Source organism: Lathamus discolor, chromosome 24, assembly GCF_037157495.1.
Source record: "Lathamus discolor isolate bLatDis1 chromosome 24, bLatDis1.hap1, whole genome shotgun sequence".
NCBI classification, from domain to species: Eukaryota; Metazoa; Chordata; class Aves; order Psittaciformes; family Psittacidae; genus Lathamus; species Lathamus discolor.
The window spans coordinates 2,858,294-2,881,010 of NC_088907.1; the positions used below are offsets into that span (position 1 = coordinate 2,858,294).

Consider the following 22,717-nt stretch of genomic DNA (forward strand, 5'->3'; position numbering starts at 1 on the left):
CTTTGCCCATGGGATGGCAGCCCTGGTTCCGGGATGGGGGGGGGGGGGGAAGTTCCAGGAACTGGTTCCCAAACCGGTTGGAGCAGTGGGAGGGATGGAGCCCTGGCCCGAGGGCAGCTCTGCTGCTTTCCCTTCTCTCCTTAAGGATACCTTGGAGCAGCTCCCGGTGCTCTAGGAAAGCTGGAGAGGGGCTCGGGACAAAGGGATGGAGGGGCAGGAGAAGGGGGAATGGCTTTAACGTGCCAGAGGAGATTCCTTGGGGAGGGAAGTGATTCTGCTCCTGACCAGAAGGACAGGGAAAAACCAGGGGTTCCTTTCCCTAACTCCAGCAACATTCCTTGACGGTTACTTCTGGGATTCCCCCATTCAAAAGGCGCTGGAATGCCGCGATTGGGTTTATTGCCCAAGCAAACCGTGACATTCCCAAACCTCCCATGGCCAGTCCCTGAGCAGGGCTCTGAGCCCCCTCCCTACCTTGGGGTTGCTTTGCCCCATTCCCACCCCCAAGGCTTCAGCCCCAACAAGCCCAGTGCCGACTTGGTTCTTCCCATTGGATCCCTCATTCCCGGAGCTCATTCCTGGGCTGCCTCCGGTGCTGCCGGGCCTTGGCTTTTCTCATCCCCCTTCTTTTTGTGCCCGGACACGATGTCATCGATGCGGAGCAGGAGAATGGCCGTCTATGGAGAGAGAGCATCCGGAGCCAATCAGGAATTCCAGCCCCATGGAGCAACCCCAGGAGCCCGGAGCCCCCATCCTCACCTCCACCGCTGTCTTGTAGGTCTGCAGCTTGACGGCCAGCGGCTCCCAGACCCCCAGCTCCTTCATGTCCACCAAGGCTCCGGTCTCCCCGTTCACCCCCCACGTCTGGCTGTTGTCCTGAGTGTGTTTTGCCTGTTGGGAAAGCCGGGATCATCACTTGGGATCTTCCGATGAGGCCTTAGCGTGGCCTTTCCAATGGTGCCAGGGAAAGCTGGACAAGGGATGGAGGAAGAGGACAACGAGGGGGGAATGGCTTTGGACAAGGGATGGGATGAGGAGGAACGGCTCCAACTGGAAGAGGGAAGGATTAGATGGGATCTTGGGAATTCCTTCCCCATGAGGGTGCTGGGAGACTGGGAGGGGTTAAAGGGAGAAGCTGTGGCTGTGTTCAAGAGCAACCTGCTCTAGTGGAAGGCATCCCTGCCCGTGCTTCCAAGACCTGGAGGAGCTTTAAGCTCCCTTCAACCCAACCCATCCCAGGATTCCACAGTTTTCCATGCTTTGGAATCCAGCACGGGCCATTTCACAGCCAAAAAGCCTTCACATCCCCCTCAAAGGGATCCATCCATCCCTTGACCCCCAGGCTCCTTCAATGCAAAACCTCCCGCAACTCCCCCAAAGAGCTGCCTCGAGGGGGCCCGGCTATGGAAAGCCGATGGATCCAAAGGGATAAGGAGGCGGTGGGAAGAGCTTTGCAACGAACCCGGCTTACCCTGAGCGACGTCAGCACGCGGATGGTGCTGGCTCCGCAGTTCTGGATGAGGGTGCGAGGGATCACTTCCAGCGCCTGGGCCACGGCCCGGTACGGCCACTGCTCCACGCCCGTCATCCCTTTGGATTTCTCCGTCAGCGCCTGGGCCACGGCCATCTCGGTGGCTCCTCCGCCCGGCACCAGCTGAGGGTCCAGGAGGACGTTGCGACAGACCTGCATGGCGTCCTGCAGGTTCCGCTCCACCTCCTGCGGCCGGAGAGCCCGGATCAGGGATGCGGGGATGAGAAGCAGGGATGTGGGGTCAGGGATATGGGATCACGGATATGGGGTCAGGGATGCAGGGATGGAAGCAGGGATGTGGGGTCAGGGATATGGGATCACAGATATAGGGTCAGGGATATGGGGATCGGATCAGGGATATGGAGATGGGAGTAGGGATGTGGGGTCAGGGATATGGGATCACGGATATGGGGTCAGGGATATGGGGATCGGATCAGGGATATGGGGATGGGAGTAGGGATGTGGGGTCAGGGATATGGGATCACGGATATGGGGTCAGGGATGTGGGAGCAGGGATATAGGATCACAGATATGGGATCAGGGATATGGGGATGGGAGCAGGGATGTGGAAGCAGGGATGTGGGATCACGGATATGGGATTGGGGACACAGGGATGGGATCAGGGATGTGGGATCAGGGATACAGGGATGGGAGCAGTGAAAGGGGAATGGGATCAGAGATGTGGGGCCAGGGATACGGGGATGGGCCCAGGGAGAGGGGGATGGGAGCAGCAATAGGGGGATGACAGCAGGGATACGGGGATGGGAGCAGGGATATGGGAGCATGGATACAGGGATGGGAGCAGCAATAGGGGGATGGGATTAGGGATGTGGGGTCAGGGATACGGGGATGGGAGCAGGGATATGGAAATGGGATCAGAACCCCCACCCCACCCCACCTAGGAGCAACAGGAGGGTCCTTAAAGGGAGAGCTTAGAGCAGCTCCAGTGCGTAAAGGGGCTGCAGGAAACCTGGACCAAGGCATGGAGGGAGCAGACAAGAGGGAACGGCTTTAAGCCCCCTTCCAACCCAAATCATCCCATGGTCCCTATGGAAAGCTGCGGGCAAGCTCTGATTCCCCTCTACAGTGCAGCTCACGAGCTGGGAATTCTGTAGCTCCAGAGCCCAAAGGAAAACCGGACTTGGCTTCGAGCTGCTCCAAAGGGAAGCAGCGACTTCCCCAAGGAGGAGGAGCTGGAACCTGCAGGAACTCACAGCCAGGATCTCCTTGCTGGCTCCCCGCAGGATGATGGTGCAGGCCTTGGGCTCTTTGCAGTCGGTGATGAAGGCAAAATACTCATCCCCGATCTTCTTCACCTCAAAGAGCCTGGCCCCGGTGCCCACGTCCTCCTCCCGCAGCTCATCCGTGCGGCTCACGATGCGAGCTCCACAGGCCCTGCACAGGAACGGGGGGGTCGGTCACGCATCCATCCAAAGGAAAAGGGGGAGAAGGAGGCAATTCCATGTCATGAGAACAAGGAGAGGCTCCAGGGAGGAGGGAGCCTTCACTGACCTGGCGATGCGGTTGTTGTCCGTCTTCCTCACCCTGCGGATGGCCGTGATGTTGGCTCTCATCAGGTAGTGCTGGGCCAGGTCTGCAATCAGGTTTGGGGGGTGTTAGGCATCCCTCAGGGCTATCAGCACTAATTTAGGCTCTTTACGTTCATTAAGTGCAATTAGCTTCTAGAAAGGGAAGCCAAACGCGCTTTCTTAAGGCACCAAGAGCACCTTTTAAGGCTCCTCCTCACTGCTCCTTTGACGCCTTTCAACTCCTGGCAAAGCCAAATCCTCTTTGAATTGCCCCAAAGCAACCTCAAGCCCCAAAATCCAGGCCTTGGCATGGGGAATTCTGTGTTAGGAAGCTACAAACCTGCCCCAAACCAAGAGGAGATCAGGTTGGTTTCGCAAGGTGCCACAGGGTGAATTGAACCCAGAAGGAGCCTCATTCAGATGGAGCTAAGCCCAAGAAGGGGGTTATTACCTGAAATGCCTTTCTCTGTGATGACCAGATCTGGTTTGACCCTGATGAGGTCTGCACACATCTGCTGGATGTATTCCTCCTCCATCTGCAGGATGCGGGCGAAGTCTTCCTCGCGGGTGATCTCGATGTCAGTCTACACACAAAAGAGCTGTGGGTTACATCCAGAGCCCCAGAACGGAGGGATCTGAGCTACTCCAGCACCTCCTGGGCAGGATAAAGGAGAAGCACCCCAGGAAACCAGGAGAAAAGAGGCTTTGGAGAGGGTTTAAGGTCCCTTCCGAGCCAAATCATTCCAGGATTCCATGATTTCACTTCCTGGCTTTTTACCTGGCTCTCCCCTTTCTTGTATTCCAGGGAACAATCCAGAAGGACAATGCGGGGGTTCTTGATGAGACGCCTCATTCGGGGGTGAGTTACGTCTTTATTCACCATGATCCCACGTAACACGCAGGAGTCTTCGCTAAAACCACCTGGAATCTGTCCCAGGAAAAGGGGGAATAAGGCAAAGCAGGCTCCTGTATGGAAGTTACGCTTTCCACGTAGCATCCATATACTTTCTCCTTCCCAGGATAACATCCCCACTCCTCAAACCACCCATACCCTGCGCGCTGAGAAAGCAAAACCCATCCCAAAAAACCCCCCTGCACCCGGCGCACAACGCGAGGTCATTTTATGAGCGTTCCCTTTGGGAATCCTTGGGTTTTTTCCCAGGAAAAAGGGGCTCGGGACACGCTCACCTTCTCCACTTTGGCGTATTTCTTGATGTCGATCTCCTTCCGGCCGTTCTCCTCCAGCTCCACCGTCCTCACAGCCTCCAGGGCGATGCCGCAGGCCAGCTCGCACCACCGGTTGATGGCCTTGGTGTTTATGGCGCTCTTGATGATCTTGAGCATCATCTCCTTGTTGTTCACGTCCACGGGAGTGCTGCCTCGACGGGAATAGGGTTATTCCCACCAAATCCCTTCTTTTCCAACCCCTTTCCCAAGCCCTGAACTCACCCGATCTTCTTGAGGATGCTGATCATGTCATCCAGAGCCTTTCGGTAAGCGCCGATGATCACCGTTGGGTGCATCTGCTGCTCCAGGAAGTGTTCAGCAACAGCGAGCATCTCTCCGGCTGCAAAGCAAAGCCCACACCTCAAACTTCCTCACTTGTGGAATAACGGGAGAGAGAAAGGCAACAGGGCGCTGGTGGCGGTCACCGGCAGGGATAAAGATGTCATTGTCTCGTTGTGCTCAGTGTTTGGGAGGCCACACTGGGAATACTGGTTTTGGTGTCTGCTATATAGAAAAGCTGTGGATGGGCTGGAAAGGATCCAGAGGGGAGCCACAAAGATGATCCAAGGGCTAGGAAGCAGGTAAGGAAAGGCTGAGAGCTGGGAATGTGCAGCCTGGAGAAGGCTCAGGGAGGACCTTATCCCGATGTTCCACTCTTAAGGATGGTTACAAAGCAGGTGGAGACTCCCTTTTTACATGGAATCCCATGGAAAAGACAAGGAGCGATGGGGGCAAGTTAATCCTGGGGAGATTCCCAATGGATACACGAGGAATTTTACACAATGAGAGAAACCAGCCATCGGAATCATCACCCCAAGGAAGTGATGGGCTCCCCAGTGTGGGACACTTAATACAGGGCTGGTTGGAACATCAAGTCCAGGTCACGATGCCCCTGGTAAGGTTGGAGCAGATGATCCCCGAGGTCCCCTCCACCCTGGAATTCTAGGATTCACCTTTGGAAGCGATAGGTAGTGAATATCTGTCCCATTAAAGCGTATTTCTCATACTGAGATGGGCCAAAAGGTTGAAACCCTGGAGCAAAGGCACATCCTCCCCTCTCCTCACCCAGGATGATGACGGATGTGGTCCCATCTCCAACCTCTTCATCCTGAGTACGGCTGATCTCTATCATGGATTTAGCAGCTGGATGCTGGACCTGAATCTGGACAGGAGCAAGAAACAGGGCTTTGATCCAGAAGATGCAAGCTGAAGCTTCCAGCATCATTCCAGCACTAGGGAATTTCCATGGAACACTGAACCCCAGGGCTCAAACCTGCTCTTCTAAAGGGGAAGAGTGTTTGCAGGATACATTTCACCCCTTATAAGCCCGTCTCTTGGTGCTGCTGGTTAAAACCTGCTGCTTCCAACAAAGAGGATGAACCAACATCATTCCGTATCCCTGGCAGTGCTCAAGGCCAGATTGGAGCATCCTGCTCTAGTGGAAGGTGTCTTTGCCCATGGAACTGGATGAGCTTTAAGGTCCCTTTCCAACCCATTCCCAGATTCAGTGGTTATCCCGGAAGATTCCCACTCCCAGACACGCACCTCTCTGAGAATAGCATTGCCATCGTTGGTCATCACGATCCCACCCATGGGGTCCAGAAGCATCTGTAAGCAAAGGAAAAGCACCACTTGGTCGTGTGGGGTTCAATGCAGTCTTTAAGACAGGGTCCTGAGCAAAGCTCTTACCTTCATCATGGCTCGTGGTCCTAAACACGTCCTGATCACATCAGCTATGGTCTAGGAGGAACAAAGGACATGAAGAGGGCTGGAGGGCATCAAAAAGGTCCAAACCACCCCATTATGGGACAAGCAGCTGGCGGACAATGGAAGGAAGCACCTCTCTGCAGTGCTTTGATAGAGGAAGAACGGGCTGGGAATGAAACACAGGGCCTGACATCACCTAAACCCAATGGCAAAGCTTAAACACCTCCAGATTGGGCAAAGAGAAACCTCTCCCTGTCCAGTTACATTGAAACCTCGTTTCCATGCTGTTTCTGCTCTGGATTCGGGATAGAATGCTCCAAATCCCCCTTTTTCCCCTCTTAGCCGCATCCATCCATCCGCACACACATACTGAATAAGGGCAGGAGCTGGTACCTTTGCAGCAGTGATGTTTCCAGTCTGGACTTTCCTCCCCGACTCCCGTTTCATGTTCTGGCCTATGGAGATAGGAAAGGAAGAAGCCACTGAAGTACAAAGAGGCTTGAAGCCAATCTAAGTCCAGACCTAACCCAGAAGCTGCTGCGCAGGAGTTTTTAACCCAGATGCTCCCATTATTATATGGAAAAGCATATAATGATGTATTATAATATACATGTATATATAAAAAAGTATATAACCATATGCATATATATAATACGCATAAATACGCATATAAATAGTATTATATACAAGGGAAAACCCCGATTTAAACTCAGTTTTATCCCTGTGTGGCTCTGCCTTAAGGATGCTCCACGCTTGGCCCTGCTTCTCCTCCATCCCCAGCCTGGCTGGGCCCAGCCTGAAGGCAGGAACGGGTGGGTGGGGATGGAACAAAAGCAGCACAAAGGGGAGCAAGGTGACAGCAAAGGGACCCCGGGGCTATGCAGGGCGCTGACAGAGCACATGGTGGGGGGGGGGGCAAATGGGGCAGCGAAAAGCAACGAGGGGGAATAATGGAAGGGGTCGGTATTAACCAAAACCCCTTCCCCGTGACGCTGGGATGGGTTGAACGGAGGAGGTTTGGGTGCCCCAGCCCCGGCAGTGCTGCAGGCCACGCTGGGGCCCCGTTGCCCCGCTGGAAGCGGTCCCTGCCATGGCTTTAAACGAGCTTTAAGCTCGTTTCAACCGTGAACACAGCCCAGACCCCCCCCGTGCACCCCCGGAGATGGGATTCGGGCCCCAAGGCCGGGCCAGGCACCTCAGGGGCCCCCTGAGGTGAAGGCCTCGGTGGGGGGGGCGGTGTCTGAGGGCCCACGCGGCCGCCCCGACCCCAACACGGCGGCGGCGAGGGGAGAACGGAAGAGAACCGGTCCCGGTCCCGGCCCCGGCCCCGCTGCAGCCCCCCCCCGGGTCCCGGGGCCCGGCAGCGACACTCACTGAGCACCAGCACAGGCCGCGGGCCCATCATGATGGCGGCGGCGGCGGCGGCTCCGAGTGCGGAACCTTCTGGAGCCACCGGGCGCTTCTGCCGCCTGCCCCGCCCACCAGCCCCGCCCCGACCAATCCCGGCGCGCTCCTGCGGGGCGCTGACCAATGAGAAGGCGGTGCCCGGAGCTAGTCGAGTTGAGGAGGAGCTGCGGTGCGCGCATGCGCAGTGGGCAGGACGGAGGGAGGGGTGGGACTACATTTCCCAGCGTGCCCCGCGGCCGCTTCCGGCCGCCATGTTGGCACTGAGGGGGCTGCCTCAGTGCTGACGCGGCCGGGCCGGCACGGTGAGGACCGGAGGGCACCGGAGGGCACCGGGAGGCACCGGAGGGCCCCGGTGCGGTCATTTAATGGTTAAATCCCCGCTCCCCTTCCGTTCGTGCTCCCAGATGAAGCTGCTGCCGTTCGCCCTGCTCGCCCTGTGCTCCGTGGCCCGCTGTGAGGATGGCGCCCGGCTCTTGGCCTCCAAGTCCCTCCTGAACCGGTACGCGGTGGAGGGCAAGGACCTGACCCTGCAGTACAACATCTACAACGTGGGCTCCAGGTGAGGAGCAAACCTCCCCTCTGTGCCTGCTTCCCGAGCTCCATGAGGGGCTGCTCCCTGTGCTCCCCCTGGCTCTGAGCTTCCCAAGTGGAAGCTGGGATTCCTCCTGTTCTCTTCCTGCTCTCTCGCTCCGTGTCCTGCTCCCTTGCTGGGCTCCGGGGGCTCTTTCCTACCTTTGTTATCTTTCTCTTCCAGCCTTCTCCCTAGGGCATCCCCCTGCGTCGCGTTGATTTGCCTCCCCATCTCCCACCTTCCGTTCGCAAACCGCCTCACCCAGCTGCTAAGGGATCCCTGTGTGTGGAATGCCAAGGCTGACGTCCCCTTCTCATCCCTCTCTTTGTTGCCTTTAGTGCAGCGTTAGATGTGGAGCTCTCCGATGATTCCTTCCCCCCCGAAGATTTTGGCATCGTCTCGGGAATGCTCAACGTCAAATGGGACAGGATCGCTCCGTATCCATGGAATCGCTCCCAGTGCTTCTCCTCACCCCCCCCCCCCCCTCCACCCAAGCCTGCCCAGGGAAGTGAAACAACAGCACAAGGGGGATGTGGAGGCAGCTCCAGTGCCTAAAGGGGCTGCAGGAAACCTGGAGAAGGGCTTGGGATGCAGGGACAGGCAAGGGAATGGCTTGAACCTGATGGAGGCGAGGATGGAGGTGGGATCTTAGGCAGAAGCCCTTCCCTGTGAGGATGCTGAGGCACTGGAATGGGTTGAAAGGGGTTGGAACTGGGTGAGCTTTGAGCTCCCTTCCAACCCAACCCCTTCCAGCATTCCATGATCACTTTTCCACCTGGTTTGTGGCTCCTCTTTCCCCATCTCCTCCCTTTCCCTTGGCTGCATCCAAGCCTTTTCCTTAACTCCCAGCGCTCAGAGCCAGCAACGTGTCCCACACCGTGGTGCTGCGGCCTCTCAAAGCCGGCTACTTCAACTTCACCTCGGCCACCATCACCGTACCTGGCACAGGAGGGGGGCCAGGTTGTGGTGAGTGCCGACGGGCACCAGATCCCCCCCTTTCCAGTAGGAAAAGGTGACCGATCCCATCGCTTTTTCCCCTCTTTTCCAGGTTGGCTTCACCAGTGCTCCGGGGCAGGGAGGGATCCTTGCGCAACGGGAGTTCGACAGGAGGTTCTCCCCGCACTTTGTGAGTACTTTTGATGGATGTTGTTGCGTGGATTGCACCAAAAGAAGCGCTTCGCATCCCAGTTATCCCTTGGGAAGGAGCTGGCGTGGTGGGGTTTGAGCCAGGAGCTTTCCCATAGGGAAGATCCGATGGCTTTAAGCCTTATCTACATGGGTTTGGGTTGATTCTTCCAATGTCTTCCCTTCCAGCTGGACTGGGCAGCTTTTGGTGTGATGACCCTGCCCTCCATTGGCATCCCACTGCTGCTGTGGTATTCCAGCAAGAGGAAGTATGACACCCCCAAAACCAAGAAGACTGAGCCGAGCCGATGCCACCAGCACCCACTGGGATCCGGGCTGGAGCTGCTCCACCTTCCACAGGGTGAGGTGGTGTCTTCCCCATCCCAAACCTGGACATGCCAAGCCCAAATCCAATGTGGAATCTCGTCCCACCTTCAACAATGAAACCTCGGTGGAAGCAGACCTGGAGCTGTTGATGCTCACTCCAGGTGGGACGCAAAGAGGTCTCTTTGTATCCCTGTTGTGCTTCCATGAGCAATGGATTGGGGGGTTCTGGTCTTCCTGGTGGCTCGGATGGGTTGAGGGTTTGGTACCAAGGATTTTGTAATAAAATGAATGTGAATGGAATCTGGTTGGTTTTACCAGGATATCCGGGAGCCCTCAGACTGCCTTTGGTTTGGATAGGGGTCAGGAATATCAGTCATGGAATCCTGGAATGCTTTGGGTTGAAGAGACCTTACAGCTCATGCAATTCCACTGGAGCTGTTTGCTCCAAGCCCCTGTGTCCAACCTGGCCTTGAGCACTGCCAGGGATGGGGCAGCTCCTCTGGGATCATTCCAGAGCTGGATCCGAGTGCAAGGTTCCACCCGGCCAGGATTCCCCCTCAGCTTTGAGGGGGACCCTCGCATCCCCCCCCAGCATCCACACTGGGATGCTCCAGGCAGGCCCTGGTTGCCCCCCAAAAGTCCCATTTCCTCACCAGGAGATGGGGGGGGGGTTTCCATCCCACTGAGATTCCAGATGGAAACTTGGATGTGAGGATGGAAGATTCCATTTCATCTCACCCCTTTGCAGGCAGCGGGGGAGGGTCAGCACCCCATCACTGCCATGTGGGGAGCTTGGGCAATGGAGGGAATTTGGGGCGCAGGAGGAGTTTGAAGGGCAAGGGGGGGAATTTGGGGTACAGAAGGAACGTGGGGTCCAGGGAACAATTTCGGCTATGGGGGGAGAATTTGGGGGTCAGCATGGTACGGGATGGGGGCCTCTGGGTCGCTTTTTGGGATAGGGATGAGAGGTTCCCCCCATCACTGTCCTACCCCCCCACACACACACACCCCCCCCACACACCCTGCGCGGCCTCCCACCGGCAGGGGGCACTGTAGGCGCTACACCCGCAACCGCTGCGGGGCGCTCTATCCCGGCGCGCCGCCATGGCCGCCGCCGTGTTCTTCGGCTGCGCCGCCATCGCCTTCGGGCCAGCGCTCGCCCTGGTGCTGCTGACGGTGGCGGCGGAGCCGCTGCGGGTCATTGTGCTGGTGGGGGGGTGAGGGCCGGGCCGGGCCGGGGGTGTGGGGCTGGGGGATGTGGGGCTGGGGGGTGTGGGGCTGGGGGGTGTGGGGCTGGGGACCGGGAGCGGGCACCGGAGGGGTTGGGAAGGGAACGGGGCCTGAGGGGGAAGTGGGCCGGGGACGGGCCCTGAGGGGTGGGTTGGGGATGGGGCCTGGGGGGGTTGGGAAGGGGAATGGGGAATGGGGGGGGTTGGGATGGGAATGGGGCCGGGGGGGGTGGGGATGGGAATGGGGAATGGGGGGGTTGGGGATGGGAATGGGGAATGGGGGGGGGTGGGGATGGAATGGGAATGGGGGGGTGGGGATGGGAATGGGGAATGGGGGGGTTGGGATGGGAATGGGGAATGGGGGGGGTGGGGATTGGAATGGGGAATGGGGGGGTGGGATGGGAATGGGGAATGGGGGGGGTTGGGGATGGAATGGGGAATGGGGGGGTGGGGATGGGGAATGGGGAATGGGGGGGGTTGGGGATAGGAATGGGGCCGGGGGGGGTTGGGGATGGGGAATGGGGGGGGATGGGAATGGGGAATGGGGGGGTTGGGAAGGGGAATGGGGAATGGGGGGGTTGGGAAGGGGAATGGGGAATGGGGGGGGGGGGGATGGAATGGGGAATGGGGGGGGGGTGGGGATGGGAATGGGAATGGGGGGGGATGGGAATAGGGGAAATGGGGGGGTTGGGGATGGGAATGGAAAATGGGGGGGTTGGGGATGGGAATGGGCCGGGGGGGGGTGGGGATGGAATGGGGGGGGGGTGGGGATGGGAATGGGCACCTGGGGGGTTTGGGGATGGGAATGGGGAATGGGGGGGTTGGGGATGGGAATGGGGCCGGGGGGGGTGGGGATGGGAATGGGGAATGGGGGGGGTTGGGGATGGAATGGGAATGGGGGGGGGTGGGGATGGGAATGGGCCCTGGGGGGTTGTCTCTCAACCCCTCCCCAGCCCCTTGTCCCCTCCTCCTGTTGCGGGTGTTCAATGTCGGGGGGGTCGGTTCTGGTCTGCCTCCTCCAGGGCCTTCTTCTGGCTCGTGTCCCTGCTCCTGGCCTCCCTGCTCTGGTTCGTCCTGGTCCGGGTGGGCGCGCAGGCGGAGCCGAGGCCGCAGCGGGGGCTCCTCCTCGTGGGCGCCGCCGCCTCCGTGCTCCTGCAGGAGCTCTTCCGCTTCGCCTACTTCAAAGTGCTCAAGTGAGAGCCCCAAAAGGGACCCCGGGGAGGGGGGGGGGACACGACACCCCCCCTAACAGCTCCCCATGACCCACAGGGACCCCCCCCATATGTGGGGCTGCACCCCCAGAGCTCACAGAGGGGATCCTGCCCCTCTCAGCGCCTAAAGGAGGGGCTTTGGGCAAGGGATGGAGCTTTAAGGTCCCTTTCAACCTGTCCCATGAGCCTTTCCCCTCTTCCCTCCTTCCTCTCCCTTATCCCTGCAGGAAAGCCGATGTAGGGCTGGTGACCATCAGCGAGGACGGGCGATCCCCCATCTCCCTGCGGCAGATGGCTTACGGTGAGCGCCGGGCTGGCCCTGCCTTCCTCGGCGCTTCCCAACGGATCCCAACCGCTCCTGCGCTCATTCCCAACCTTTCCTGCGCTCCCACCTTTTCCCTGCGCTGATTTATGGCTTGCTCTGAACCGGATTCTTCTCCTTCCACAGTCCTCCGGTCTCTCCTTCGGCATCATCAGCGGCATCTTCTCCGTCATCAACATCCTGGCCGACTCCATGGGGCCAGGAATCGTTGGCATCCATGGGGATTCCCCCTATTACTTCATCACCTCAGGTGGGCTGGAGCCGGGCCCTTCCCCAGCGGAGGAAGAGAAGGAAGGAAAGTTCCACCCCCCCCTCCTGCAGCCTTCCTCACCATGGCCCTGGTTCTGCTCCACACCTTCTGGGGCATCGTCTTCTTCGACGCCTGCGAGCGCCGGCGCTACTGGGGCCTGGGGCTGGTGGTCACCAGTCACCTCCTCACCTCGGGGCTGGTGAGTGCCTGCCCCCCCCCCGCGGGGACATGGGGACACCCCAAGTGCTGCTTCAGCCTTTGGATCCACTTGGAGGGGGGGCTGGATCCATTATGGGGGGGTTCTCAATGGGCAATTCCTGCTGGAAACCACCAGGCAGGACTTGAAGGCTTCAAAGGGTTGGATCTTATCCGTGCCCCCCCCCCCCATCCTCATGCCATTCCCAACGCATCCCTCTCCATCCCAAGACATTCCTGAACCCCTGGTACGAAGCCAGCCTGGTCCCTATCTTCATCATCACCCTGTGCACGGGGCTCTGGGCCTTCGTCACTGCTGGGGGCTCCTTCCACAACGTCCTCAAGTGCCTCTCCTGTGAGTCTTGGGGGGGGGGGACACACTGCTGGGGCGGGGGGGGGTGTCTTCAGTGGGTCCTTGCCCCCTTTGGGGTGTTGGGGGGTGAGATGGGGGGTGACGGGCTTCTGTTTGCAACCGTCTTGTTCAATAGGGGCTAATGGGGGGGCTCCTGATGGTCCTGAGCCCCCCCTGCACCCCCTTTGTGTGTGTGTCCCCCCCCCAACACCAGGTAAGCAGGAGGACGACAGCACAGTGATGATGTACTCAGCGCTGCAGGTGCCTTGTGAGGACTGAGAGCCCCATTCCCGGCTTCTGGAATCTCTTCATTGCTGCCTTGCCCACCGCTGTTCGGTCCCTCCGGTGCTGTTCCCTCGCTGTGCCACCCGGGGGCTCCCTATCCCGGCCCTTTCCCAATGGGATTTGGGGGAATCTTCCCTTGGGTGCAGCCGCAGGCTGGACCCCCCCTTGCCCTCACATCCCCCCCCCCCCCTCCCAGCCCATCACATCCTGCTGCCACCCCCGTCTTGGCCTCTGTGGCAATGGGGTGATGCTTGGGGGGGGGCACAGAGCTGGGTTTGGGGGTGCTGTGCCCCCACCCCCCCCACTGGTGGCTGAGCAGTTGGGGGGGGGTAAATTATTTTTGTGGATTCAGAGTAAAACCCTTTTACAAGAGCGATGGTGCCGTGGGGGGGGGCAGGATTGGGCCCCCCCATCTTCTGCTTCCACTTCAAAGCGGGGGGGGACACACCTGGGTGTCCAAGTACTGATCCCAGCCCCATTCCCCCCCCCATCAAAAAGCCATTGTGGGGGGGGGGAGAAGGGGCTTTATTTCTGTCACACCATGGGGGGGGGTCACTGAGAGCCCCCCCGGGGGGGTTCAGGGGTGGCTGTGGTTGGGGGGGCCACGACGGGAGGAGGCTTTGAACACGATGTCCTGCTCCTGGGTCCTCCTCATGCTGCTTTTGGGGGGGGGGGGGGCAAAAAGGAGTTGAGGTGATCCTGAGCCAGTTCTTTTTGGGGAGGGGGGGGTCCTGGTGATGGGGGGGGGGGACCAGAGCCTCTCACCGCATCCTCTTGCCCACCAAGTGGATGCTGAGGAAGAGGCCAATGCAGCTGCCCAGGGCGCCGATGATGATGGCGATGCCTTCACCTTGGGGACATCGTTGGGGTGAACCCCAAATCCCACCCCCCCCATCCCATCCATCCCATCTCATCCCATCTTATCCCATCCATTGCATCCCATCGAACACATCTCATCCCAGCCCATCTCATCCCATCCATCTCATCCATTGCATCTTATCCCATCTCACCCCAGCCCAGCCCATCCCCATCCCATCTCATCCCATCTTATCCCATCCCCCCCATCTCATCCCATCCATTGCATCCCATCTCATCCCAGCCCATCTCATCCATCCATCCCATCCCCATCTCATCCCATCCATCTCATCCGTTGCATCTTATCCCATCTCAGCCCAGCCCAGCATCCCATTCATCCCATCTCATCCCATCCAGCCCATCCCTATCCCATCTCATCACATCCAGCTCATCTCATCCCATCCTATCCCATCTCATCCCATCTTATCCCATCCAATCCCATCCATCACCTCTCAACCCATCCCATCTATCCCATCTCATCCCATCCATCTCATTCCCATCCCATCCATCACATCTCACCCTTTCTCATCCCATTCATCCCATCTCATCCCATCCAGCCCATCCCATCCCATCCATCCCATCCCATCCATCCCATCCCCATCCCATCCATCGCATCTCACCCTTTCTCATCCCATCCATCCATCCCATCTCATCCCATCCATCCCATCCATCTCATCCCATCCATCCCATCTCATCCCATCCACCCAACTCATCCCATCCATCCCATCCCACCCCATCCCATCCCATCCATCCCATCCCATCCATCCCATCCCATCCACCCCATCCCATCTCATCCCATCCATCCCATCCCACCCCATCCCATCCCATCCCATCCATCCCATCCCTACCTGTTGAATACCCCTCAGGTGCTGCAAGAGAAGAGCCAGGGCTCAGCACCGGGGCCTTGCACCCAAGGGGGGGGGGGGTCTCCAGGAGCTATTTGGGGGGTACGGGGGGGTGGGGGGGTCCTGTTCACCCCCCCCGGGTCCCATCCTTACCCTTGGGGGAGGAGGCGAGCACCCGGCGCTGGTTGAGCTCTTGGGGCCCCCGGAAGTTGCCCTCCAGGAGCTGGGGCTCGGCCTCGGATGCTTCCGTGCTATAAAGAGTTCCCTGGAGCTGCTCCAGCTGGAATGGACATGGAATGGGGGGGACATGGAATGGGGGGGGACACATGGGATATGGGGGGGGACATGGAATGGGGGGGACATGGAATGGGGGGGGACATGGAATGGGGGGGACATGGAATGGGGGGGACATGGAATGGGGGGGGACATGGAATGGGGGGGACAATGGGATATGGGGGGGACATGGAATGGGGGGGACATGGAATGGGGGGGGACATGGAATGGGGGGGGACATGGAATGGGGGGGACACATGGGATATGGGGGGGGACATGGAATGGGGGGGACACATGGGATATGGGTGGGGACATGGAATGGGGGGGACACATGGGATATGGGGGGGACATGGGGTATGTGGGGGGGAAACATGGAATATGGGGGGGACATGGATATGGGGGGGACACATGGGATGGGGGGGGACAGGGAATACGGGGGGGACACATGGAATATGGGGGGGAAGCATGGAATATGGGGGGGACACATGGAATATGGGGAGGAAACATGGAATATGGGGGAGAAGCATGGATTATGGGGGGGACACATGGAATAAGGGGGGACAGGGAATATGGGGGAGGACACATGGAAAATGGGGAAAGGGAATATGGGGGGGCATGGAATATGGGAGGGGGGACATGGAATATGGGTACACATGGAATATGGGGGGATCATGGAATATGGGGGGGACATGGATATGGGGGGACACATGGAATATTGGATGGGATATGGGGACACATGGAATATGGGGGGGACACATGGAATATGGGAGGGGACATGGGATATGGGGGGGGGACATGAATATGGGGGGACATGGAATATGGGGAGGAAAGGGAATATGGGGGGGGGACATGGAATATGGGAAGAGGACATAGAATATGGGGGTGCATCAAATATGGGGGGACGACACATGGAATATGGGGGGGACATGGATATGGGGGGGACACATGGAATATGGGGGGCAATGAATATGGGGGGGACATGGAATATGGAGGGGAAAGGGAACATGGGAAGGGGACATGGAATATGGGGGTGCATTGAATACGAGGTGGGGGGGACACATGGAATATGGTGGGGGGGGGGGGTTGGATCTTTGTGTGTGTGTGCCCCCCCCCCCCCCCCCCATCCAAGGGGCTTTTCCCCCTTAACCTGGGCCTGGCTGATGCGGACGGGCTCCCGGAGCAGGGTCCAGAGCACGCTCTGGAAGCAGGGGGGGGTGGTGAGGGAGCCGTTGTAGCGATAGTAGAGATCCAGGCGGGGGGGCAGCAGGGCCCGGATGCTGAAGGGGGGGATGGACGTCCTCTGCCCTGGGGGGGGGGGGGGGGGCAACAGGTTGGGGGGGGGGGGGGAGGAATTTGGGGGTGTCCCCCCCCCCCCCTTCCCTTTCTCCATCAGCAGCTCCCTGCTCGCTCACCAGCATAGCGGATGCTGCCGAGGTGCCTCAGGATGTTGGCGTAGGCAGGGTGGGGGGCAGCACCCACCTGGGGGGGGGCAAGGGGGGTGTCAAAGGGGGGGGGGGTTGGGAGGGGATTTGGGTGGGGTTGGGGGGAGATTTTGGGGGGATTTTGGGGGGGTTGGGGGGGTTCTAGGATGGTTTGGGGAGGGGGTTTTGGGGGTGATTTGGGGGGGTTGGGAAGGTTTTGGGGGGGTTTTGGGGTGTTCTAGGATGGTTTGGGGAGGGGGTTTGGGGGGGTTTGGGGAGGTTTTGGGGTGATTTAGGGGGGTTTGGGAAGGTTTTGGGGGGGTTGGGAAGGTTTTGGGGTGATTTGGGGGGGTTTGGGAAGGTTTTGGGGGGGTTGGGAGGGGTTTTGGGGTGATTTGGGGGGGTTTGGGGGTGTTCTAGGATGGTTTAGGGAGGGGGTTTTTGGGGTGTTTTGGGGGTTTGGGGGAGATTTTGGGGAGGTTTTGGGGTGATTTGGGGGGGTGGGGAGGTTTGGGGGGGGTTTTGGGGTGTTCTGGGATGGTTTGGGGAGGGGGTTGGGGTGGTTTTGGGGGGTTTGGGGGAGATTTTGGGGTGATTTGGGAGGGGTTTGGGGGTGTTTCGGAGAGGATTTGGGAGGGATTTTTGGGGTGTTTTGGGGATGTTTTGGAGAGGTTTTGGGGTGGTTTGGGACAGTTTTTTGGGGTGTTTCGGGGTGGTTTTGGGTGTTTCGGGGTGGGTTTTGGGTGTTTTTTTGGGGTGGTTTTGGGTGTTTCGGGGTGTTTTGGGGTGGTTTTGGGTGTTTCGGGGTGGTTTGGGGTGGTTTTGGGTGTTTCGGGGTGGTTTTGGGTGTTTTTTGGGGGTGGTTTTGGGTGTTTCGGGGTGTTTTGGGGTGGTTTTGGGTGTTTTGGGTGATTTTTTGGGGTGGTTTTGGGTGTTTCGGGGTGGTTTGGGGTGGTTTTGGGTGTTTCGGGGTGTTTTGGGTGTTTTTTTTGGGTGGTTTTGGGTGTTTCGGGGTGTTTTGGGTGATTTTTTGGGGTGGTTTTGGGTGTTTCGGGGTGGTTTGGGGTGGTTTTGGGTGTTTCGGGGTGGTTTTGGGTGTTTTTTTGGGGTGGTTTTTGGGTGTTTCGGGGTGGTTTTGGGTGTTTTTTTGGGGTGGTTTTGGGTGTTTCGGGGTGTTTTGGGGTGGTTTTGGGTGTTTCGGGGTGGTTTGGGGTGGTTTTGGGTGTTTCGGGGTGGTTTTGGGTGTTTTTTTGGGGTGGTTTTGGGTGTTTCGGGGTGTTTTGGGTGTTTTTTTTGGGTGGTTTTGGGTGTTTCGGGGTGTTTTGGGTGATTTTTTGGGGTGGTTTTGGGTGTTTCGGGGTGGTTTTGGGTGTTTCGGGGTGTTTTGGGTGTTTTTTTGGGGTGGTTTTGGGTGTTTTTTTTGGGGTGGTTTTGGGTGTTTTTTGGGGTGGTTTTGGGTGTTCCGGGCTGTTCGGGGGGGTCGGTACCTCCAGCAGCACCCCCAGCACAGCCAGGCCCCCGCTGTGGTGCTGCGCCTCGCTGGCGTTGCCATAGCGCTCGGCATCGTAGTGCACCACGTGCATCTGGGGAGGGGGGGGCAGAGCAGGGACCCCCCCATAGACACAGCCCCCCCCCCCCCCCCCATCACCCCCTTCCCTTCTGGACCCCATTCCCGAGCCCAGCCGCATTCCTGCACCCGTTTCCAAGCCCCAGCCCTGTTTCCTACCCGTTTCCCACCCCATTCCCATCCCATTTCCTATTCTCATCCCATGTCTCACCTCATTCCTATCCCTTTCCCATTCCATTTTCCACTTTATTCCCAACCCATTTCCCATTTCCATCCCATTTCCCATTCCATATCCCACTCCCATCCTATTTCTGACTTCATTCCTATTCCTTTTCCATTCCCACCCCATTTCCCATTCCCATCCCATTTCCCATTTCTATCCCATTTCCAACCTCATTCCTATCCCTTTCCCATTCCATTTCCCACCTTATTCCCAACCCATTTCCCATTCCCATCCCCTATCCCATTCTCATCCATTTCTGACCTCATTCCTATTCCTTTTCCATTCCCACTCTGTTTCCCACCTCATTCCTATCCCATTCCCATGTGATTTCCCACCTCATTCCTGTTCCTTTCCCATTCCCGTCCTGTTTCCCACCTCATTCCCATCCCCATTCCCACCCATTCCATTCCCCATCCCATTCCCCATTCCCATCCCCTTTCCCACCTTATTCCCACCCCATTCCCCATTCCCCCCCCATTCCCATTTCCCACCCCATTCCCCATTCCCCATTCCCACCCCGTTTCCCACCCCATTTCCCCCCCCATTCCCCATTCCCATTCCCCATTCCCATCCTGTTTTCCACCTTATTCCCATTCCCACCCCATTCACATCCCATTTCCCACCTTATTCCCGCCCCATTCCCCATCCCATTCCCCCCCCATTCCCTATTCCCCATTCCCCCCCCATTCCCCTCCCCATTCCACCCCATTTCCCTCCCCATTCCCACCCCATTCCCATTCCCCATTTCCCACCCCATTCCCCATTCCCACCCCGTTTCCCACCTTATTCCCATTCCCCCCCATTCCCATTCCCCATTCCCATTCCGTTTCCCACCTCATTCCTGTTCCCACCCCATTCCCACCCCGTTCCCATTCCCATTTCCCATCCCATTCCCCATTCGCATCCCGTTTCCCACCTCATTCCCACCCCATTCCCCATTCCCCCCCATTCCCATTCCCTATTCCCCATCCCCATCCCATTTCCGACCCCATTCCCACCCCGTTTCCCACCCCATTCCCATTCCCCCCCATTCCCATTCCCTATTCCCCATTCCCCCCCATTCCCATCCCATTCCCCATTCCCATCCCATTTCCCACCTCATTCCCCCCCCATCCCCATCCCATTCCCCCCCCGCCCCGGTACCTCCGCCGCCGCCCTGTGCCCCTCCACCAGATGCTCGGCCCCTCCGCTGCCCCCCGCCGCTCCCCAATGGAAGTGCAGCTGCTCCGCGGCGAAGCTCCGGGGGAGCCCCCGCAACCGCAGCGACCGCGGCAGCTCCAGCACCGCTGCGGGGACCCGGGACGGGGCTCACGGCACCGCCGACACCGGACCCCCCCCCCCCCCCCTCAATCCCGGTCCCCCCCTTACCCGTGTGCCCGTTGTTGCTCAGCGGCAGGAGCGAGGCCCCGGGGCTCTCGTAGCCCTCGGGGTGGATCGGGGGCAGCGAAGGGTCCGGTTCCACCCCCGTTATCCGGATGTCGATGGGGGACTGAGCCCGGCCCCCGCACGCCGGGTACCCCTCGGGCCAATGGTGCTGCCCGTGGGGACCTGCGCATGGTACGGAGGGGGGGGGGGGTTATCCCGGTATTCCTCACGTCGGGAATGCCCCCGCTTGACCCCGTGTTGAGCGGGGCCGGGATATTCCCAATGTTCTCCTTAATCCTTTCGGGACGGGTTTTCCGGCTCGGGGAGCGGGGACAAAGGGAGGGGGGGGGGGGGCACCCACGGGGTCTCCAATGGGATGGGGCTTAACCGGGATCGGATCCTAATTGGATTTGGCAGCGGGGATGGAGCTTTATGTAAGGGAGCACAATGGGAGCATTGGAGCACGGGGGGGACCGGGGGGGGGGGGACCCAAGCACCCACCTCCCGTTTGGGGGGGACCCAAAGAAGTCGAGGGGGGGGACGGACACATATGGGGGGCACCCATTCATCTACATCTGAGTGGGGGGACCCAAAGAAGTCGAGGGGGGACACACATATGGGGGGCACCCATTCATCTACATCTGAGTGGGGGGACCCAAAGAAGTCGGGGGGGGCACACACACATATGGGGGGCACCCATTCATCTACATCTGAGTGGGGGGGACCCGAAGAAGTCGAGGGGGGGGGACGCACATATGGGGGGCACCCATTCATCTACATCTGAGTGGGGGGGACCCAAAGAAGTCGGGGGGGGACACACACACATATGGGGGGCACCCATTCATCTGCCTCTGAGTGGGGGGCACCCAGGGGAAAGGGGGGGTTATGGGCACGCAGCTCTATTGGAACAGGGTTGGGGGCTTTGGGGGGTGCACCCATCCATATATCCCCCCCCCCCCAATTTGGGGGTGCTGGTGTGGGCCCCACTCACCCTCATACGCCCAATGGGGACCTGTGGGGGGGGGGGAAGCAGAGACGTTGGGGGGGGGGGGCTTTGAGATGAGCCCCCCCCCCCCCCCAACAAACCCATTCCTGGGGTCCCAAAGGGGGGGTCCCTGCATTGGGGTGACCGGGGGGGGGGGGGCACTCACCGGCGGGCAGGGCAGGGGCCGGGGCCCCCAGCAGCAGCAGCAGCACCGGCAGCATGGCGGGGGGGGGGCCGGGGGGCAGCGGGACCCGGCTTAAATACCCCCGGGGGGGGGGAAAAGGGGGGGGGGGGAAGGGGGGGGCGGGGGGGGTCCATCCCCCAACCCCCAGGGCGGGGGGGGGGGTGGGGGCATGGGGGGAATTGGGGAGGGGGATGGGGGAAAGGGGGGGGTTGGGGGGGTCATGGGGGCTGGGGACGTGGGGGGGGGGGGGCCCTGCCCTGGCTCCCCTCGCCCCGCCCCCGTTGTCCAGCCACGCCCATTTTATAAGCCACGCCCCTTGTCCATAACCACGGCCCTTCTCGCTGACGTCACAAGGGTACACTCCTCCCCCCACGTGCTGGCCCGCGCGCCCTCCCGCCCCCTCTTTATTATGTAATGTGGTTCCGCCCCACCCCTCCGTCCCTATTGGCCGTGACGTGACGGCAAAGTCGCCGCCCATTGGTGGGAGGCAGCGGGGAGGGGAAAGGGGGCGGAGTCAAAGACCCCCAGCGCGGAGCCTGTGTCGCCACATGGAGGGGCGTGGCCGCCGCCCCACCTCCTCCGACCAATCAGCTGCGGGGCGGCTCGGCATTGGGCAGCGCCGGCCAAGCAGGAGCGAGGGGGCGTGGCGCGGCGCTGAGGCCCCGCCCGTTACTGGGGTGCGGGAGCCAATGGGCGAACGGGGTGGGCGGGGCGCAGCGGGAGGCACGTGCGGCCGCGCACGTGTCCGCGTGGGGCCGGCGCAAGCCGGGTGGGACCGGGACGGGAACAACGAGATCGGGAAACGCGCACCGGGATACAGGGATACAGGTACCGGGATACGGGGATAGGGATACCGGGATACAGGGATACAGGTACCGGGATACGGGGATAGGGGTACCGGGATACAGGGATACAGGTACCGGGATACAGGGATACAGGTACCGGGATACGGGGATACAGGTACCGGGATACAGGGATACAGGTACCGGGATACGGGGATAGGGGTACCGGATACAGGGATACAGGTACCGGGATACAGGGATACAGGTACCGGGATACGGGGATACAGGTACCGGGATACAGGGATACAGGTACCGGGATACGGGGATACAGGGATACAGGTACCGGGATACGGGGATACAGGTACCGGGATACGGGGATAGGGGTACCAGGATACAGGTACCGGGATACGGGGATACAGGGATACAGGTACCGGGATACAGGTACCGGGATACAGGGATAGGGATACCGGGATACAGGGATACAGGTACCGGGATACAGGGATACAGGTACCGGGATACAGGGATAGGGGTACCGGGATACGGGGATACAGGGATACAGGGATAGGGGTACCGGGATACGTGGATAGCGGTACCTGGATACAGGGATATAGGTACCGGGGTACAGGGATACAGGGATACAGGTACCAGGATACGGGGATAGCGATACCGGAATACAGGGATACAGGTACCGGGATACGGGGATACAGGGATACAGGTACTGGGATACGGGGATACAGGTACCGGGATACAGGGGATAGCGATACCGGGATACAGGGGTACAGGTACCGGGATACAGGGATAGCGATACTGGGATACGCGGATACAGGTACCGGGATACGGGCACCGGGATCTGGATACTGGCACTGGGATAGGGATACTGGTACTGGGAGAGCAATACTGGGATAGGGATACAGGGATAGGGATACCGGGATACAGGGATAGCGATACT

General features: G+C 59.6%; 4 protein-coding genes across 8 annotated transcripts; 2 read left to right on the forward strand and 2 right to left on the reverse strand.

The window, feature by feature from the left end:
• Positions 1 to 382: 382 nt before the first annotated feature.
• On the reverse strand, positions 383 to 7,478 carry CCT3 (chaperonin containing TCP1 subunit 3). The gene is made up of 14 exons (XM_065660048.1): positions 7,369 to 7,478; positions 6,388 to 6,449; positions 5,977 to 6,027; positions 5,833 to 5,895; positions 5,353 to 5,449; positions 4,510 to 4,627; positions 4,249 to 4,435; positions 3,839 to 3,988; positions 3,512 to 3,644; positions 3,044 to 3,125; positions 2,746 to 2,926; positions 1,472 to 1,717; positions 760 to 891; positions 383 to 677 (listed from the first exon to the last, which is right to left on the reverse strand). Exons 1-14 carry the CDS (start codon positions 7,397 to 7,399, stop codon positions 573 to 575), a joined length of 1,638 nt encoding a protein of 545 aa, XP_065516120.1. The 5' UTR covers positions 7,400 to 7,478; the 3' UTR covers positions 383 to 572.
• A 119-nt stretch (positions 7,479 to 7,597) lies between these two features.
• SSR2 (signal sequence receptor subunit 2) lies at positions 7,598 to 9,724 on the forward strand. Its single transcript, XM_065660055.1, is given in 7 exon segments — positions 7,598 to 7,703; positions 7,806 to 7,960; positions 8,311 to 8,409; positions 8,829 to 8,907; positions 8,909 to 8,938; positions 9,021 to 9,098; positions 9,287 to 9,724. Coding segments are annotated over 6 exon segments (696 nt in total). The 5' UTR covers positions 7,598 to 7,703; the 3' UTR covers positions 9,542 to 9,724.
• A 773-nt stretch (positions 9,725 to 10,497) lies between these two features.
• Positions 10,498 to 13,640, forward strand: APH1A (aph-1 homolog A, gamma-secretase subunit). The gene is made up of 7 exons (XM_065660061.1): positions 10,498 to 10,641; positions 11,676 to 11,846; positions 12,092 to 12,165; positions 12,314 to 12,436; positions 12,508 to 12,635; positions 12,863 to 12,986; positions 13,198 to 13,640. Exons 1-7 carry the CDS (start codon positions 10,529 to 10,531, stop codon positions 13,260 to 13,262), a joined length of 798 nt encoding a protein of 265 aa, XP_065516133.1. The 5' UTR covers positions 10,498 to 10,528; the 3' UTR covers positions 13,263 to 13,640.
• A 135-nt stretch (positions 13,641 to 13,775) lies between these two features.
• On the reverse strand, positions 13,776 to 21,062 carry CA14 (carbonic anhydrase 14). 5 transcript variants are annotated; one of them, XM_065660050.1, is made up of 11 exons: positions 20,969 to 21,062; positions 20,809 to 20,829; positions 19,821 to 20,000; positions 19,596 to 19,738; positions 18,150 to 18,245; positions 16,654 to 16,720; positions 16,389 to 16,546; positions 15,122 to 15,248; positions 14,972 to 14,992; positions 14,034 to 14,118; positions 13,776 to 13,924 (listed from the first exon to the last, which is right to left on the reverse strand). In XM_065660050.1, the coding sequence occupies exons 1-11, from the start codon at positions 21,021 to 21,023 to the stop codon at positions 13,846 to 13,848; spliced, it is 1,032 nt and encodes a 343-aa protein (XP_065516122.1). In that variant the 5' UTR covers positions 21,024 to 21,062; the 3' UTR covers positions 13,776 to 13,845. The 5 variants fall into 5 exon arrangements, with proteins under 5 accessions (XP_065516122.1, XP_065516121.1, XP_065516125.1 ...); XM_065660049.1 differs by having other exon boundaries at positions 13,776 to 13,927; XM_065660053.1 differs by lacking the exon at positions 16,654 to 16,720.
• Positions 21,063 to 22,717: the final 1,655 nt, after the last annotated feature.

Excerpts from the sequence above, each read along its gene's own strand:
- CCT3 (XM_065660048.1), bottom strand. The coding sequence starts at position 7,399 with ATGATGGGCCCGCGGCCTGTGCTGGTGCTCA. Across the intron at positions 1,718-2,745 it reads CCAGCAAGGAGATCCTGGCT|GAGGTGGAGCGGAACCTGCA; the intron begins GTGAGTTCCTGC and ends CTCCGGCCGCAG. Across the intron at positions 892-1,471 it reads GCGTGCTGACGTCGCTCAGG|GCAAAACACACTCAGGACAA; the intron begins GTAAGCCGGGTT and ends CTTTCCCAACAG.
- APH1A (XM_065660061.1), top strand. The coding sequence starts at position 10,529 with ATGGCCGCCGCCGTGTTCTTCGGCTGCGCCGCCATCGCCTTCGGGCCA. Across the intron at positions 10,642-11,675 it reads GTCATTGTGCTGGTGGGGGG|GGCCTTCTTCTGGCTCGTGT; the intron begins GTGAGGGCCGGG and ends TGCCTCCTCCAG. Across the intron at positions 12,636-12,862 it reads ACCTCCTCACCTCGGGGCTG|ACATTCCTGAACCCCTGGTA; the intron begins GTGAGTGCCTGC and ends CTCCATCCCAAG.
- CA14 (XM_065660049.1), bottom strand. The coding sequence starts at position 21,023 with ATGCTGCCGGTGCTGCTGCTGCTGCTGGGGGCCCCGGCCCCTGCCCTG. Across the intron at positions 19,739-19,820 it reads GAGCAACAACGGGCACACGG|CGGTGCTGGAGCTGCCGCGG; the intron begins GTAAGGGGGGGA and ends GGGTCCCCGCAG. Across the intron at positions 18,246-19,595 it reads GGCACAGGGCGGCGGCGGAG|ATGCACGTGGTGCACTACGA; the intron begins GTACCGGGGCGG and ends CCCCCTCCCCAG.